Source organism: Pituophis catenifer, unplaced genomic scaffold (assembly GCF_029215685.1).
Source record: "Pituophis catenifer annectens isolate HBS135680 unplaced genomic scaffold, rPitCat1.0.hap2 SCAF_2, whole genome shotgun sequence".
In the NCBI taxonomy this organism is placed as follows: Eukaryota; Metazoa; Chordata; class Lepidosauria; order Squamata; family Colubridae; genus Pituophis; species Pituophis catenifer.
This window is the reverse complement of record NW_027256882.1, coordinates 127,713,593-127,733,209: the sequence shown is the minus strand read 5'-3', so window position 1 is coordinate 127,733,209 and position 19,617 is coordinate 127,713,593. Positions and strand designations below refer to the sequence as shown.

General features: G+C 39.8%; 1 protein-coding gene across 1 annotated transcript in view; it reads right to left on the bottom strand.

Moving 5' to 3' along the window:
* B3GNTL1 (UDP-GlcNAc:betaGal beta-1,3-N-acetylglucosaminyltransferase like 1) overlaps window positions 1-19,617 on the bottom strand; it is a 146,706-nt gene that overhangs the window by 29,128 nt on the left and 97,961 nt on the right. The window contains exon 8 of the mRNA XM_070937479.1: window positions 8,510-8,634. Coding sequence (XP_070793580.1) covers window positions 8,510-8,634 — 125 coding nt within the window. The remainder of the gene's footprint in view (window positions 1-8,509; window positions 8,635-19,617) is intronic.

Genomic DNA, 19,617 nt, shown 5'->3' with positions numbered 1-19,617 from the left:
TATTGGTTAATATCATTCTGAGGACAGTGACAGACCTCTGCAATGCCGTAATTTTGGGATGTGAAAAGAGCCTTAAACTGTTGATTTGAATTATCTACTTTGGATTTCTTTCTTGTATTGATAAATATATTATAACTATCCTGAGCTACAAGGCAAGAGAGCTACGTTGGGGCATGCAGAAGATCTGGTTGTTACCCATTAGGATGATGGGAATTTATAATCCTGATGAAAGCCACAATTACAACTATATGGAATATAATTATAATGTCACTCGGGTGGTTGTTTTTACTTTTATATATATATGAGGATATTCATTACTGATGGGGGCAGATGATGACTGAAGATTTTGAACAAACTGTTGCACCAGGATGCTATGTTACCCAATTATGGATGAGGGACTCAACAATCTAGTGGAAAGACATCAAAGAAGATATTATATGGATTATAAACTTAAAGTCATTGTCTTTTTTTTTTTTTAATAACGGAATATATACATATATATATATGTTTTCTCAGGTTTTCGCGGGTGTTATGCGTGCACAAGAACACAAGAACTCAGTCAGAAAAGAGGAACCAACTTCTTCCCTGGTCCAACACCTTAAAGCCACAGGACATGATATTGACTTTAAAAAGACCAGAACTATCGCCAAAACTGAACACTTTAACAACAGAATAATCAGAGAAGCCATCGAGATAGAAAAACGCCCACACAGCATGAACAAACGAGACGATACCTCCCGCCTACCAGCCATTTGGAAACCCGCCCTTATTGACAAATGAGTCCCTAACACGACGAATGACACCAGACCCACACTCACGAGAGCCACACAGGATGTCACCACCACACATCCACGCAGAAAGCAGACTCAAACCCACACTGATAATGAGCCACGACCAAGGACCAGAAGCCAGACCGCAGCTGCATCATTAGTCACTTTAAACCCCTCCAATCCATACATGAAGCAGATTGACACCCACCATGAAGAGCTCGCACGGCCACAAACACGAAGCCAAACAACAACAACGCAGCTCACCAGCTCAAATCCCCCTACAACTCAGACTAAGCTGAGCACAACCAAGCCCCCACCCAAACAGAACACACCCCCAGCCAATCAGAGCACAACCAACCCCCCATCCAATCAGAGCACAGCCAAGCCTCTAACCAATCAGAACACACCTCCAACCAATCAGAACACAGGCAAGTTCCCACCCAATCAGCTCACACCCCCACTAGCAGTTAAAAGGAAGAGACAGCTGCGATCTCACATTGCTCCTGGAAGCACGAAGCCGAGAACACCAGCCTGAAGATGACGAATGAGACTTCGTCGAAACGTCGCCAAGACACTTCCAATTTTACGTGGGAGAAGACCCGAATAACCAAAGACATATATATATATATATATATATATATATATATATATATATGTATGTATGTATGTATGTATGTATGTATGTATGTATGTATGTATATCGAAACTTCGTCGAAACGTCGCCAAGACACTTCCAATTTTACGTGGGAGAAGACCCGAATAACCAAAGACCTACATACAAACACCCGCGAAAACTTGAGAAAACAAATATATATATATATATATATATATATATATATATATATATATATATATATATATTTAGCAGAGTGGGTAGTGGATTAAAGATATTAAGAATTGTTGTGCATGGCAATTTTGTAGGAAAGTGGGTGGAAACATGTTAGTTTACTAATTGATTAGTTTAAGAAAAGGGATGTTTAAGTGATATATTTAAGGGAGTGGAGGAAATGGATAGAATTGAATAAATGTTAAATTAGGATTTATGGGGAAGGCTGCTTTGAAATGTTATATTAATATACACAAAGAATAAATGTTAAAGTAGGACTTATTATATAGTCTTAAAGTGGAAGGTTGTTTTGAAATGTTGTAATAATATATAGATATAAGTTTGGGGGAGGAGAAAAAGGGCAGATTATTGCTAGTTATAATAATATTATGCTAAATTAGAAGTTATCATACAATGTTATAGTAGACTGCATTTTTTTGAAATGTATGGTAAAAGGGGAAAGTAACAATATCAATAATATTTTTAGTAAGTAAGGGTCAGTATATAGAGGAGGGAGTAAGGAGATGGTAAAATATTATGTAATCTGTTATGAACTAGGTTTTTGTTGTGAAGAAGTCACAGGGGGGGGATGGGTGGTGGGGGGGTTAGGGAGGAGGGGGGGAGAAAAAAGGGGGAAAAATTTGTATTTGAAAACTTTTTCAATAATAAAAAAAAACAAAACAAAAAAAACTCTCTATTGATAATCCAAACTCTGTCTTGGTACCACTCTAGTCTTAAAGTACAAGCACTTCAGTTAAAAAAATAGAAAAAGATGGATATGTTTTAATAAATGTATTCCAGAATGAAAGTTTTTTCTTAATAATGTCGTCTAGACTATTTAGAAGACATATAACAAATTTCAAATGTTTCAAATTCAAATTCCTCCTTTATTAAATACCAGCATTGATATACAATGTGGATAACACAATTAGAGGTTTATTTTTAATTCATGGCTTTTAATTCCTCAGCATGCAACAACTTACTATTAAAATAACCACAGCTGTAGAAATGGAAAAGGAGGTTCAGAAAAGGCCCTAAAATGATTATTATAATGATAATATATTTTATGCATAGATACATTATACAGATAAAATATAATGTAGTATACATTATAGTGATAATAATGGAAAGCCAGCTGGTCTAGTGGTTAAGACACCAGGCGAGAAATCAGGAGACTGAGTTCTAGTCCCAATTTGAACATGAAAGCCAACTAGTGACTTTGGGTCAGTCACTCTTTCTCAACCTAACCCATCTCACAAGGCTGTTCTTGTGCGGAATATAGGAGCAGGACAGAGTATTATATACATTTGTCACCCTGAGTTACTTATGAAAAATAATAAAGATGAGTTATACAAAAACTACATTTATCTGAAAACAATAAGATGCCATATAAATAAAATTACATTAATGTGCTTGGTGATCCTCAAAGTCCAAATATGTTATTGATATGCTAAAATATGTTTTCAATATTATTAAGTGACAATATTAAAATATTTGTAAGCGGGCAGCAAAATTTATGATTACCAGTATGTCGTTTCTATTAATTATATCCATACTACTTCAGTTAGATTCTACCATAGGCGGTGAGGTCTACTCCTCCTAGCGATTCTGCTGGATACTGCCCGCCCAGCAGAATGGTGCTGAGCTAAACACAGACCAAACCAACATCAGGCTCAGGCAACAAGACGATCAATCGTTGTTGGTTTTTGTCGCAATGGGATCTACAGCCATCTCCCTCCTAACGCTTTAAACTCAATGTAAATTGTTCTAAACTTGACTGTACAAAATATCATTTCTGTAATAGAGTTGTCAAAGTCTGGAATGCCCTACCTGATTCAGTTGTCTCAGCTAAACATTTTCACAGTTTGAGTCACAAATTGACTTCTGCATACTTAAGTGGTCAGTAGAGGGGGTGTGCATAAGTGCACTAACGTGCCTATCGTCCCTGTCATTCTATTTTTATTCTCTTATTTTTGTTCTCATTTTTGTTTGACAAATTCAAATTCAAATTCAAATTCAAATAAATAAATAAATAAATAAATAAATAAATAAATAAATAAATAAATAAATGCAGGCATGACTCACATGCTGCATTTGATTGTGCGAGATGACCTTTGACGATCTGAAAAGTGGACCCTGCACCTGCGGGAATAACACTAGGAAGATGATGAATGATAATAGATTCCGTCATCACAAAGTCCATGCCATTTAACAGGTTATCCCGAAGCCTCTACCACAGGAGACTATGAGAGTGAGGCTTTTTCCTTCTTTTCATATTCTTTTTGCCTTTCAGTAATCTATTCTGTAGAACAAAGTAATTATGGGAATTCCCAGACGGGGAAAAACAGTAATTTATTCCTACATTTAAATGTTGCAAATGTATCAAACGTAGCTTCTCCACTAGCCAATCAGACATTAACTTCTTTTCCTCTTGGAATGGGAATTGCAAAATTAGATAAATACTATTAGATTAGTAAATTAAATAAATAGTTTCTGCCTGTGGGAATTCCCAGACGGGGAAAAACAGTAATTTATTCCTACATTTAAATGTTGCAAATGTATCAAACGTAGCTTCTCCACTAGCCAATCAGACATTAACTTCTTTTCCTCTTGGAATGGGAATTGCAAAATTAGATAAATACTATTAAATTAGTAAATTAAATAAATAGTTTCTGCCTGTGGGGCATGTCGGCTCTGACAAAGTATGATTAGAACACTGATAACTTAAGCTGATTGCTATCTTTGCTGAAAATATTAGATGGCACACCTTTCTTTAAACAATCTATATTCTCTAGTAATTGTCATCAAGATTAATTTCTGAAGATACATGTACTAAAAGACAGATAGTTTAAATATGATTTCAGAAGACTACAATTATATACATACATTTCAACCTGAAATCGTATATTCCAAACACTTGTTTTCAAGTATTATGTTTTTCTTTCAAATTCCAAATATTACCTAAATTAGCCAAATCAGTTTTAACTTTATTTAGAATACTTGCACAGATGTCACTGTTGGAGGTAAATGATTTCAACTGAATACTATCAAGAAAAGAAATTAGCTGAACATTAGCTATGTGAATCTGCCCTCAGAAATATAAAAGCAGAGCACTTCGGCACCACATCTATTATGAAATCTGAAAATTCCTGTACAAGCTTGCCTTCAGGCATCTGTAAGGATTCCTAGGGAAAACTGCTTGCCTATAGATATAAGTGGATATAATTCAAATAACTGAGTGCAGTGCAGTCAAGCTCCACATTGTTTTTTTTTAAAGCATTGTTCTTAAAAGTTACAATTAAAAAAGATGAAAACTAATACAAACTAAAAAAAAGAAAAGAAAAAAGAAAAAGCAGAAAACAATAGAAAGGGGAAAAAATAAGAATATGATAAAGAATAAAAAGAATATAAAGTAATGAATTCTTCATCACAAGTATAAATGATTTTAGTAAATTATCACTTCTTTTAAAATGCAACAAATAATCTCTTCTTCCCATATTTTATGCAAGCATTCTAAATAAATCTATTGGGAGAAAATTGCTTTAAGCATTTTGGAGCTAAAAATGATCGAAAGGGAGATGCCCTCCTTGCTTTGAAGCAAACCACGAATTCTAAAAAAGGGGCAAACTTTATAAGAGCAAACAGCCAGTGACTCTGTCCAGCCTTTTTGATCAGCACTTTTCAATGGAACTATTCTTTTAAGGAAAACCTAGTGATGTTTCCAATTTTCACCCTTCAAGTATTATGAATCCTGACTATAAGAGAGTGAAGACTGTGAATTTAAATGCATTCTTGAAATTATATTTGTTCAGGTTAGACAGAGAAAATCCAGGTGATACCTTTTTATGTTTTTTTAGGTGTCTGAAAGCTAGATGTATGATCCTTTGCTTAATTGGGCATCAGATATTTATGGGCTTAATCCTTTGTATAATTAGACCCCTAGATGAGCTCCCCGATCCTGTAGATTAGTATTAGTGTTTCCCTCACAGGGTTGTTGAGAAGGGAAGAGAATGCTCTATGTTACTACTAACTCCTGAGAACAGGTAGGACACAAATCTAGCAAATTAATAAAATAAATAGGCCACTGACCAGTACAAAGAATAATTTTATCCTGAAATCAGTGACTCAATGGAAATACTCAATGGAAATACAACAGCATTAAATAGACATCAGTCAACACAGTGGTCAAAAGAGCACATAATCATTTGGTTTTAGGTTTCATGGTCTTTTTACTGTTATCAATGAATAACAGAATATGTAGAGATAATTGGGGCTGAGGTTCTGAAAACCTGAGAGACCTAAAAGTCTCTGCACAGATCTGTCTTGGCCCTTTTCTTTGTAGGAACCCAGTTAGAAGGAAGAACAAACTGAATCACAGTGTGGCTTTTAAAAGCTTTTATACGTTGACTTGCATAGCTTTTCCCCACACACAATTAGAAAGGAAAAGTAAAAGTTTCTCAGACAAAATAAAGACTGCACTAAAAGGCATGACTTAAGTACTGCCGTGCTAATATTCCTTTTCAGATCATGGGCTCCATCGCTGAAATATATACAATTGTCACCTTATGTAATTGGACCTGAATGTTTCAAGAATCGTATTATTAATACAAAATAATCAACACTCAATTTGTTTGCCTTACATTGGGGAAATATTTTTCCCAAAGTTGAAATATGTTATTCATTTCAGAACTAATAAACATGGGAGGGAATAAGGGAAAGAGAGGGAGAAAGAAAGAGATAATGGAAGCTTCATATTTGTCTATGTACAAAACCCATCTGAAATTGCTTTGTGCCATTTTCACATTCTGCAAGTATGCTGTAATCCAGGGGTCTGTGCCATACAGTCTTGTAAAATGGATTTAACAGCTTGCTGTTAATTCATAACAAATCCATTTCTAATAAAACATTTTTCCCACAGCAGGAAAAACTGTCTTCCAAATAGTTTGAAATATCATTAGAAAAGGTTTCAAAAATTCTAACAATCACATCACATACCGAACAATATGATGCTATTTAAGTAGCAATAAGAAATCTATTTTTTGCTTTCCACACTCTATATTCCTTCCTTGTGGTGATCAAACTCTTTCTAGTAAATTGTTTGTTACATTTTACAAACTTATCTCAGTAAATAACATATGGATACAAAGAACCCCCCAAAAAATCACTGATACTCAACAACAGGTGTTGGGCAAAAACTCATTTTTCCTCTTTTTTTATGTGCAAAATTCATATCAAGAGTGTTGCTCATAACCTTTGAAACTAAACAGATTATATACACTGAATACTTTTACAGATGTTTACTATGTAACTGATGTAATAGTTTCTATGTACAAAAAGGATTTTTCACTATAAAATGGCTCACATTTAATGAGTCTATACTTAACACTGGTTAAAACTTTATGGGCTCATATTTTTCTGTCAAAATGTAAGTGTGTGATGGAGAAGACGTTTTGTTAAGAATCTCAGCAAATGACAGAAACTTTTTTTTTTATTTTGATTTATATGTCGCCCTTCTCCGGAGACTCAGGGCGGCTTACAATGCGTTAAGCAACAGCCTTCATACTTTGTATATTTTATACAAAGTCAGCTTATTGCCCCCACAAACCGGGTCCTCATTTTACCTACCTTAGAAAGGATGGAAGGCTGAGTCAACCTTGAGCCTGGTGAGAATTGAACTCGCAGTAATTGCAGGCACCTGGAAGCGAAATACTACCTTTTAACAGTAACATTAATCTGCTGCGCCACTCAGGCTCCTTATTTTATATACTTTAAAGTATGTCTCCATTTTTTAATTAAATTTGGAACATTAGCTTTAGAATTGCCATAAACCCTACAAAGATGGGCTTTTAAGGCTTCAGTCTCTGTAAAGAACTCTGCATGGCCTCTGCACTTCTCTGAACAAATACCAGTAAGTTGTACAATTGATTTAAAGCTCAATATCCCATGATATTGAGTTTACTTAGTTGATATAATAGAAAATGATCTTAAACTCAGTTCTAAAGGTCTAGGACAACTTGCCATGACCAACAAGACGCAAGTAACTAGTCTGTGGCAAGTTGTCTCGGGTTGAGTTGTCCATGGTGAATTAGTCAATTCTACAGCTCTAGTGTAGAATCACATGGAAAGCTTGTCAGCATGTAGGTGAAAAAGAATGGATCCACATGAGAGTTCAAGCTAACTACTTTTTTGTATTCTGCCTATAATATAGGAATCTCCCTGGACTGCTTTTCTTCCCTTGGGAGCTGATAGATAGAGTTTCACGGAGATTAGGTGAGGTCAATGATTCAAGGCTAACTCACTGCTTGATTCCTCCTCCCTGCCTGCTGGGTGTTTCCCAATACTTATAAAACAGACAACTAAAATTATTAAAGCCAGAAAGCAGTCAGATGAAATGTTTATACAATCGGATCAGAGGTGGGTTTCAGCAGGTTCTGACCAGTTCTGGAGAACCGGTAGCAGAAATTTTGAGTAGTTCAGAGAACCAGTAGTAAAAATGCTGACTGGCCCTGCCCCCATCTATTCTCTGCCTCCCAAGTCCCAGCTGATCGGGAGGAAATGGAGATTTTACAATATCCTTCTCCTGCCATGTCTACCAAGCCACGCCTACAAAGCCACACCATGACCACCAAGCCACGCCAACAGAACCAGTAGTAAAAAAATTTGAAACCCACCACTGGATCGGATCATAGCTGCATCCATAATAACTAATTTTAGGGTTAAAAGTTAGGTGTTCTAAATATTCAACTGACATACTAAAAATAATTTGAGACCACAGTTGTTGAGCATTACGTAATTTACAAGTTTAAAAAAATATTGTAACTTTGCAAGCAAATTATCCAAAGAAATGCCTCTACTGTTAGGAGATAAACCCTTTCTTAATACTCCAAGACATTTGATATTAAACATGACTTACTCTAAAACTGTGTTAGTGGCTGCCTGTGCATGGTAACGATACAGGAGGAGGCACTCATCAACTCGAAACACTTCTCCACCTTTTCGAAGATGTTCATAAAAGAAGAGCAGATCCTCTGGGGTCCCCTGCAACAGACCATACTTTGTGCAAAACTTGATACAGTAAACTATTATCTTTTAACATCAATAGCAATATAACTCTAATGTAATGTATTAGAACCTATGAATAAATGTATTTAATGGACCTTCAGAAATATTTTCTACAGCTAATCTGTAGTAAAGGCAATAAGAAACTACTGGAAATATTTGGAAAAGCATATGATTTCTGTTTGATTTTTGAGAGCAAAAATACTCCTCCCCCAAATCTTTGAAGAACAAAATATAGCTGTGCCCTATGAAATTGATAGGAACTATGAGAAACCAGTGCTTTGGCAAAAATATCATACATGTCACCCAATCTTGACAAGAATAAAAAAAATTGAGTAATCTAAATTTCCATCATCATTTCAGGATGTGAGATGAAATGTCAATAAGAGCCATGTATACCATTTTTCTTCATATCAGACACATAATTTCAAAATCCTATTCTCAAATTCTATCCATTATTTCATATAAATGAAAATGATCAATAACCTCTGTTTGAATATAGCAACAGTATAGTCATGTGACAATGTAAAACAAATCATATAATCCTCAAATATTTTCAAGATATTGTTCACTTTTAAACCTACTCTATTACCAAGCTGTCATGAGACAATGCTATGTAAACAAGTTTGGTTTATAGAAAAGACATACAAGATTAGTGGCATCACACTGAAAATGAATCATAAAACTAACACATATGTTAGGTGGCTAAAAAAAATAGTGGGCAGAATATGCTATTTATTTATATCAAAGGGTTCCAGAAGGAGTAGATAAAAGCACAGCATTCTGTTTTGTTGAATTCTCAGTTGTTCTAAACACTTTTCCATCCTAAAGTGTTTCGTAATAGTCCTAAGAATAATTAATTTACAAATTGTTGCTTAACTGCCAACTTCATTCTTCATACTTTTATGATTTTTAATGCTCACAAGTAAGCAGCTCCAAGATCCTTTTTTGCTAAAGAGTAAAGTTATTTTAAATGAAGAGTAGTTAAATAAAATTCCATTTTGAAAACATATAATATGTTGCATTTTGTTTGATTTTGGGCATGCTGTATTGAAGACAAAATAATTACATCAAATGACCAAGTCTTCTTTTCAGTTTTTACTGCATGGGACTTTAATTTTGGATAGATAGATGCCCAATATAAAAACAAGTAAAAAATGATCAGAATTATTTAAAAGAACCTCCCACCAGGAAACTGACACAGCTTAACAACCTCTTAACATCTTAACAACATCTCTTGAAATGTTTGTAATTTATGAAAGTAAATTCTAACCACTTTTTGCATTCCAAAGTCTTTTGTGTAAATATTTAAAGGATCTGTAGTATTAACTAACCTAACCTAACCTTAAAAGCTCAGTTCCACCTTTAACTTAGTGTTCATATTTGCCAAGAGGCAAAGGCAGAAGCAAGGAAAACTACAAAAATAGACATGATCTAATTTAAACCCAAAGAAACAGCTTGATTTGAAATATTTTGTATAGATCAGGTCTAACTATATTGTCCAGCTTTTTATCATTCAAGGGTTTTCTGGGCTTATTACCCTGCAAGTATTTTACCATGGATGATTTGGTAATATCCCTTCTTCATGATTCAGCTGCATGATTCTCTCCAAGATTTAATATTCAGATATTATTCTGAGTATATGTAATTCTTATACAGGAACTAAATACTAATATTTTGGGGTGACATTTTCACAGTACTGAATACAGATAAACAACTAGCAGTAGTAAGTTCAAAGGGACATAAAAAATTGTTTCTGTAGGAGCCACAGATACCACAGATGCAATACTACTGATTGAAAAAGTCTGCTTATTTTTTTGCCATTGGGTAGAAAGAACTGTGTACTGACTCAGCTGCAGCTTTCCATTAACCTCTGCAATATTTTGATAATGAAAAGAAGTATCTTATATAGGTTTCTATCAGGTTTAATAATAAGGGTATTAAAGAATTTAGCAGAGAATAATGAATACTTGCAGTGGGAATGTGAAAAACAACATAACCACCAGAAAAAGAAAACACCAGTTTCTTCAACCTACATTCTAGTGAGATTTATTCTTCCCTTGTGCTCAACATTGTGGTGATGCTATGTCAATGGCAAAATTTAACCTGGCTTCTGTTCTTCATATCATGCTCCAAGTTAAGTCAAGTTAACCACATGGTTCTAATTACAAAGCAACCTGCGGCCCAAGTTCGTGTGTGTGTCTATGTATGTGTGTATGTTGCCACGTGCATATTTGTAGAATTTATTACCCCATATACCATTCCCAGTGCTTGCATATTTCCCCATTCAAACTATTACTTTCACTAGATTCCATAATTAAGAATACTGTGATTTAAATGTTCTGTGACTTATTTCGGCACCAATGTATGGAAGTGCTACTTTAAAATATGTATATACTTCCATGCCAAAATAGAAAGGGGCCCACTTCAAATAAAAAGGGTTACTAATTTGAAAAGCATGGTTACCATAATAAGGAAACAATGAACAGTTTGGTAGTTATATATCAATGAACTACCAATGAACAGCTTGGTAAGTTATATATCTTCAGAAACAAATACTGCTACTGGTATGTTAATTGTGATAAGGATAAATATTTATTCAGAAAGAAGCATAACACTTTAAAGCAACTTTAACCCAAACAACATCTACTGAGAAAATGTGCTCATTGGGAGCTACAGCAGAATAAAAAGCACATTAAATTGGACTGATAGAATTAAAAATATTAGCCTAATATTGATTTTTAGAACAAGACTATCTCTTGTATGCAGAATCCACAAAAACACCATTACAGTCAAGGAACACAGGTCAAGGTAATGTGTATCTGAACACTCATATATCTACAACTTGAATTCACTGATCTTTATTATTTCTTAACAGATCCCAGGGTCCTACTTTTCCATTTGCTTGCAGACACATGCACGCATAAGGAGGACAATGTCCAATGTATAGTTTTCATAATGGTTTCAAACTCTGGTTTTTCCTGGAGCCGCCACCAAAGACACATCTATAAAACCTGTTACAATAATTCATTCATCTAATGCTTAGCCTTAGACTTTCCCCAAATGATACAAATCCAATCAAGACTTTTCCTAGTTTTGTGACTGCACCCAAGAGTCATGCCCTGATAGGTTTGTAAATTATACTGGTCCAATCTCAAAGCAGGAAATTTGTGATAAAGTTATAATTGCTTGGTTGTTTTGAAAAACAAAGTTAAAGAATTAATCTCCTGAAACAAAAATATATGAGCAGCCACAGTTCACTTGGAAAGGAGTAAAGATCAAGCAATGCATTGGATTAATTACCCCAGCATGCTTAACAACATACTATTAAAGTATGCTGTTAAGAAGGGCTGTTTTAAAGAAATTTATAAGCATAATTGTTTTCGCTTTAAAACTTCATCTTGGACTCAGCTCAAGAACTGATCTCTGTTCAGTTTTATCCATAATGTGCCAAAAATATCAGAGTCTGCATTTTGTCTTTATTTTTCCCCAGAGCAGCTAGACAAATCCCTAGGCAACCTTACAATATTTTAATTCAGCTATTTAAAAAATTGAATCTAATATCTTCATATTCCACCACTCACCAGAAAAAAAAACTACTTTCATTTTAACTTTAAATATTCATTTTCTAACTTCTAATATTTTTCCTGTGACCCTATGAAATAAGTGCTATGTAGTTTTCTCTTTTCTATTTTTCTCCTTAGCGCTGAACAGAATTAAGGACAAAACATATTTAAAGATTTTTCAGTTTCCATTAAACTTTCTCTTTCTGGGATGCTATATATTTTCTGAAATACAATAAAATATATAATTATGTTGATAAATTTCAGAAAATCAATAGTGTTGAGATCAAAGCTCACTTTTCCTTCATGTAAAGAAAATGAGGTAAGAGGAGGGGAATATTGGAAAAGAAATTATTTTAAAACTGTTAGAAATACATATTATGAATGAACAAAGAACTATTATTCACCTTCTTCCAAAACATTGTTTTCATTTCCAACAGAATCCATTTCTATGGTATCTGCCTCTTTTAATCCTATCAATTCATTGTTTCCTTTTCTCTATATACACACTATGCATTATATGTCTCTTCGCTACAAATTTTGCAGCTAACATTTTTTGCTATCCATAGCCTCTTTCACTTCAGCCTCTTTTACTTAAAATCATTCCATTAAATATCTTTCATACTTTCTATTATAACTAATAAAATTATTAGCTAATTAATATGACTCTATTAAACCATGTATTAGTATGCTTTTTAACAGGGGCTCCCGGTTCGACCGGATCGCCTGATCCGGTAGCGATGGCGGCGGGTGGTTCGGAGAACCAGTAGCAAAAATCCCTGCCCCCCCCCCATGCCCAGCTGAGCCGTGCAATCATCAGAGGCTTTTGTTTTTACTTTTAAAAGCATTTTTCTTCGGCGAAGAGGTTGTAAAAAAATGCTTTTAAAAGGCTCTGACGATCCCAACTGAGGTGCCTGATCGTCAGAGCCTTCAATAGAAAATGGACGTTGGTCTTACCTGATATGTCCTTTCTCTATGAGGAGGAAAACGGCAGTCAGGCATAGGAGGAACTCCATCTGTGCAGCATAGGACCGAGTCTGCAGATTTGAATAGCTCCGCCCTCTGCTGGTGTTTTCCAGTGTTTCGTCGAGGGCGCTGACGCAGACTGACATGTCTTCCTGAAATGAGAGAGAATAAAATCCACCCACCCCTCTAATAGGAAGCCCCACCCCTCCCTAGAAGGTGGGGCTGACTGCCATTTCCTCCTCATAGAGAAAGGACGTATCAGGTAAGACCAACGTCCATTCTCCGGATCGGAGGGGGCAGTCAGGCATAGGACATACCACAGATGCATGTCCACCGGGAGGGAAGAAGAGAGGCCTTGCACCACTAGGCAGTGGGAACTGCTTGGAGAACTCGACGTCCAAATGCTGCGTCTGCCGAAGCGAAGGAGTCCACCTTGTAGTGACGTATAAAAGGCGTTAGACTGGTCCAGGTGGCAGCCTTGCAGACCTCCTCCAACGAGGCCTGGGTAGACCAGGCGGCCAAAGTAGTGGCGTTTCTGGTGGAGTGCGCCGTAATGTTGCATAGAATCGGCAAGGATTGTCATTGGTAAGCCGTAGTGATAGTTGCCCTGATCTACCTCCCCAGCATAGGGCCAGTGGTTTTTCAGCCGATGGATGTTGGTTGGAACGATACAAACAAGGCTTCAGTCTTGCAGAATGAAGATGTGCGGTTGATGTAGATTTTGAGAGCACGTCGCATGTGTGCCAGGAGCGTTCCAGATGATGGGCTGGATTGGGACAAAAGTTAGGAAGGACCAGCTCCTGTGCTCGGTGGAAAAGAGAATTAACCTTCAGGACGAAGGCAGGGCCCAGTCAAAGAATGACTCTGTCCGAATGGAAAATACACAAATCCTGGCGAGTTGACAGGGCAGCCACCTCCGAAATGCGGCGAGCTGACGTGATGGCGACGAGGAACAATACTTTGAAGGAAAGGAAACGAAGTGACACAAGGCGGAGAGGCTCGAAGGGAGAAATAGTCAGGGCTGATAGAACCTTGTTGAGGTCCCACGTGGGGAAGCGGTGGACTGTCGGGGGATGCAGGTTAGAAGCACCTTGCAAAAAATGGCGGATAACAGGGTGCCTGGAGACCAGTGTAGAAAAGCCGCAGTTCAAGATTGTGGAGATGGCAGCTCCCTGGCAGCAAAGGGTATTGGGTGCCAAACCCGAGTCAAATCCCTCCTGTAGAAATCGCAAAATGTGAATAATAGAAGCTGACAGGGGTGGTACCGAGGACCGTTGGCACCAGGACATGAAAGAAGCCCAAGTAACATTGTAGATGCGATTGGTGGACACATGGCGGGATGCTTGGATGGTTGAAATGACCAGGGCGGGTACATTAGCCTCCGTCAGCAGACACCGCTCAATCTCTAAGCGGTCAAGTGATACCAAGAGGCGTCTGGATGGGTCACAGCCCCTTGACTGAGGATGATCTGATTGTAAGGACTCGTCCAGGGCCGCACCACAGATAGGGACACTAAGTCCGCGTACCAATGCCTCCTAGGCCAGTGAGGGGCCAGTAGAATGAGTTCCGCCCGTTCCTCCAGGAGCTTCCGGAGGACCCTGAAATTAAGGGAAAGGGGGGGGAAGCATATAGAAGGCCCGAGGGCCAGGGACTGCGAAGTGGGTCAGTGGCTTCTGCCCTGGGATTTAGATACCTGATGAAATACCTCGGAACCTGATGGTTTGCGACTGATGCAAAGAGGTCCACCGAGGGAAGGCCGAACCAGGATGTTATTTCCTCGAACAGGAAGGCTCCATTCCGTGTGGTCCAGCCAATGTTGACTGAGGGCGTCCACTTGTGAATTCGCCACCCTCTGAAATGTGGTCTGCATGAATAGAGCTGAAGTGAGTTTCGGCCCAGCAACCCAGGAGTAAGGCTTCCCTCATGAAGGTTCTCAAATGTGTACCTCCCATCTTGTTGATGTGGGCCTTTGCCGTTATGTTGTCCATGCGGACAAAAACATTGCGAGACTCCACCTTTCCTGGAAGAAAGTGAGGGCGAGGCGAACTGCATGCAACTCCAAGATGTTGATGTTGAAACGTTGTTCTGCGGATGACCACTGACCTTGTGCTAGATGGTGCTCCAAGTGGGGCCCCGAGCCTGAGAGGCTGGCGTTAGTGGTGAGAAGCAGCTGCGTTGGTTCCCGGAAGGGACTGGCCTTTGAGATCGCCAGTGAGGTCCACCACTGGAGAGAGGCGATTAGCTCAGCTGGCAGGGTCACCCTGAGCAGTTCCATGTTGGAGTGGGCTTTCTGATGCGGCAAGAGGAACCATTGTAACTCCTTGCTGTGGAGGTGAGACCAAGGAACAATGCCGAAGGTTGAGAGCATCTTGCCCAGGAGGCAAGGAAGGACAATAACCGAGGAAGAACGGTCAGTGACGCAACATTGAGCGAGGGAACAGTGGCTAGATTGGCGTTCCAGAGACAGAGAGACAGTAGGGGCTGTAGTATCAATGATCGCTCCCAAGTGTTGGAGGCTAGTGGAGGATGACAAATGGCTTTTGGCCCAATTAATGGAAAATCCATGGCTCTGAAGCACATGGATGGTGGTAGACAAATCCCGGTGGGCGGAGTGGATAGAAGAGAATTGGATAAGAATATCATCTAAATAAAATTGAATCCTGATGGGGAGAGAGCGAATGTGGGCGACGAGGGTCGCCATAATCTTGGTAAAAACCCGTGGGGTGGAGGAAAGGCCAAACGGTAAGGCGGAGTATTGATAATGTCCTCCGAGGTAGTGAAAATGTAGGAACGGTGATCAGGGTGAATGGGGACATGGAGATAGGCCTCCGTCAAATCGATAGAAGAAAGAAAATCACCCGGTCTGATGGTGTCCAGGATAGTGTGGAGGGTATGCATCTTGAACCGGCGGTATATTATGTACCGGTTCAGGGCCTTAAGATCAAGAATCGTCCTCCACCCTCCTGAGGATTTCCTCACCAGAAATAAGCGGGAATAAAACCTCTGACCATGCTGGTTTGGGAGAACCCTTTGAATAGCCCTAATGGTTAAGAGGTGTTTAATGGCCGCGGAAACAAGTTCCCACTTGGCTTTGTCCCGAGAAATGGGACATGTGAAGAAAACAGTTGGGGGGGTGGAGCGGAACTCCAGCCATAAACCGGGAAGGATAGTCTCCCTGACCCACGCATCAGATGTTGACACCTCCCACTGACTGGCGAATAGGCCCAGACATCCCCCTATCGGTATGTTGGAGGAGAGATTACTTGGCTCTATGGAAAGGTCTGCCCCTGCCTCCCCGAAAGGGCCACTTAAGCTGGAACTTGCCCCCGGGTCTGACCTGAGAATCCTGTTGTTGAGGTCTGATCTGAAATGACCGCTGGTAGCGAGGCTGGTAGAAACCGGAGTCAGAGGCCCGAAAGGGCTGGGGCTGTGGATAAGGTGCATAACGGAATCACTTCGTCGGGAAACAGAAGGCAAGATTTTGCGACGGTCCCTGGTTTCAACGAGAAGAGGATCCAATGGTGGATCGAATAAGGCCTCAGCCGAGAATGGAGAGGAGGCCAACTGCCATTTGCTCCTGGCATCGGCCTGCCAATGACGGAACCATAGAAGGCGACGGGAGGCGATAGTGGAACCAATGGACTTTGCTGCGAATCTAGCCGAATTCAAAGTGGCATCCGCTGAGTACTCCAAAGCAGCGACAATTTTAAATCTTGATGGGTCCTTGTGTCAGAGAGCGGAAGTCCATCCTGAACCTGTTTGAACCAAAGAAGCGATGCCCTATTGAAAAATGAAGTCGATGTGGAGGCTCGTATAGCCCAGGCCACAGCCTGGTGTCCCTTGTTCAATGTTTTTTCAGCTCTTTTATCTTCCGGGCAAAAATACTCCTCTGGGGACCCCGTCATCCGGGTGGAGGATGTCAGTGCCACGATAGGGGCATCCACGGGAGGTACCTGCAAGAGATTTGAAAGAGCGGGCGCCGAATCGTTAAGGCGCTTGTCTAAACCATTAGGGGCCGGACCAGAGCCGGGAATGGCCCACTGTCTTTGGATAACATTGGTAAAGAGCTTAGGCGCAGGCACCGTCTCAGGTTCCACTGAATGTTCCGCGAATAAGGAAATAGTCGGGTCATTATCCGCTGAGGGCTCCACAGTGGATGGAGAAGCTGCGCCAAGTCATGTGATAGAAAGAGCCTTGTAAAGTAAGGACCGAAAAACTTGAGGCCGAAAAAGGCCAATGAAGGCGGGTTGATCTGGGGTTAGGTCTTCATCATCAGAAAGAACCAGGAATCTTGTCTCTTCCTCCTCAGAAACAGACCCCTGCTCTGAATGCTCAAGAGATGCTGCTGGCTCCACCTCGGAGAACTCCTCTTGAAGAGGCTAAGGTTGAAGATAGTCCACATACTGTGGGACAGGGCCAACCAATCCCTGTTGCAATCCTTGGACGAGCCCCTGCTGAATAGCCCTGGTAATTATAGCCTCCAAGGAGGCTTGAAAAACTGGAAACTGTGGTTCCATCCCTGATTGAGACCCAATCTGGGATCCAGAAGGAGATCTGAGTGTTCCCTGGACGTCCTCAGGTGGCTGAGTAGAACAGGAAGGGCTGGGAGCAGGGAGGGTCTGGAATAATGGCTCACTCCCTGGAGGATGTAAGGGCCCACATGGAGCTGGCTGGTCAGGCGATAATTCCCTTCTGGGTTGAGGGGGATCCATGTTGCTCTGAGGTGAGCGAGGAACAGGGCTCAAAATGGCCGCTGGCTGAGGCAACTGCTGTGATTGGGCCTTGAGGTCAGCCTTTTCTAGTGCCTTATGCCACCACATTTCCTCTTGGAGGTTTTAGAAGCTTTAGAGGCAGTTGCGGCTTCCCTCGTTTTGGACCTTTTAGGAATAGGGGGTAGACCCGAGGGACCCTCCTTGGGATTGCTCATATGCCTGCGCCTCCCCCCAGCAGTTGAAGTTGCAGTGCGAGGCTGCCTTGTGGCGTCTGCCAATAACCCCCCGGGAGCGTTAAATGCGATAAGGTGAATTTGCTGCCACTTAGCTGAGATCCGAAGTCTTGCGAAGAGAAGGGGCTTCAGCCTGCTGCTCCAGAGATCGCAAGCCATCCGGCTTCAAAGCGATGGGGGCTACAGCAACAAGGAGACAGAGCTCACTCATAGCATTGCGATGTCAGACCGCTAGCCATCCAGCAGTAAAACGCGGTCTAAAAGTGCTTCCAATTTCAGATGGTGCTTAGCGCTTGTCGGGCTACTAGGCAAATGCCGTTAAGACAAGGGTGGGAAAGGCTCACCCAATGTAGGGGGAAGACTGGGATGACCAGGTAGCCCCTAGAATGGTCCTGCCAGCAGGTAATCCCAAAACCGCTCCGCGGCTGTGGCGGTATCAGGCAGACTCACCCTTCACACCAACAATCAAAAAACAATTTGAATTTGAATTGAATAGCCAATTAAAATATCGATCTGAACAGTCAATTTGGATCCAAGTAGGAAAAGGTGTGGAGAAACGGTCAGGCCGGGAAGACACGTCTGTCCAGCATAGACCGAGTCGAAACACTGGAGAACACCAGCAGAGGGCGGAGCTATTCAAATCTGCAGACTCGGTCCTATGCTGCACAGACGGAGTTCCTCCCATGCCTGACTGCCGTTTCCCTCCGATCAGGAGAAAATGCTTTTAAAAGGCTCTGACAATCCCAGCTGAGTTGCCTGATCGTCAGAGGCTTTTTTTTTTAAAAAAAAGCAAAAATAAAAAATAAAAATCTGCGTATCTGTCTTTTAAACTATAACTCACCCTGTGTTTCTTTGCAGGATAGCAATATGTAACAACATACATACAGACCTCTTCCATCTTATATAACATGAGTTCATTATTGTAAGATTTCATGTGTTATGTCTGACATCACTTCAATACACTACTTTGCACTGAAGTTAGTAGAAAATGCCATTCAAAACAATTCTATCATGTGTAACGCTTCTGAGTCAATTCTCAAACAGAAGCAATTCTCAAAACAGTGATTCACACTGTTTTGTGATGTCTCTTTCAAATGCCATTCAGGGCCCTGTGTCTCAGAATAAGTCACAGAGTTCAGTACTAGGCAAAATATTTAAAATGCTGTGTTAATAGTGGGAAAATTCTAGAGTTACTTGTTGTGAAAAAGCTGATGTTCCTTACGCGCTTGCAGAGTGTCAATACAGATTGGCAATAATGTCTTCACAAATAACAGAACAAATACATTACATTAGTGCTCCTTTTTTGTGCTTTCCCAGAGATAATATTACTGATGACAGTATTAACATTTTTATATCATGAATTACAGTGATGCTGGTGTTCCACTGGAAGAGCTGAAGAACCAGGCTGGGGACAGATTGCCATAAATCTATCTATATGAGTTTACATCAATTTGAGGGCACATAATCAATCAATCAACGAAAATGCCA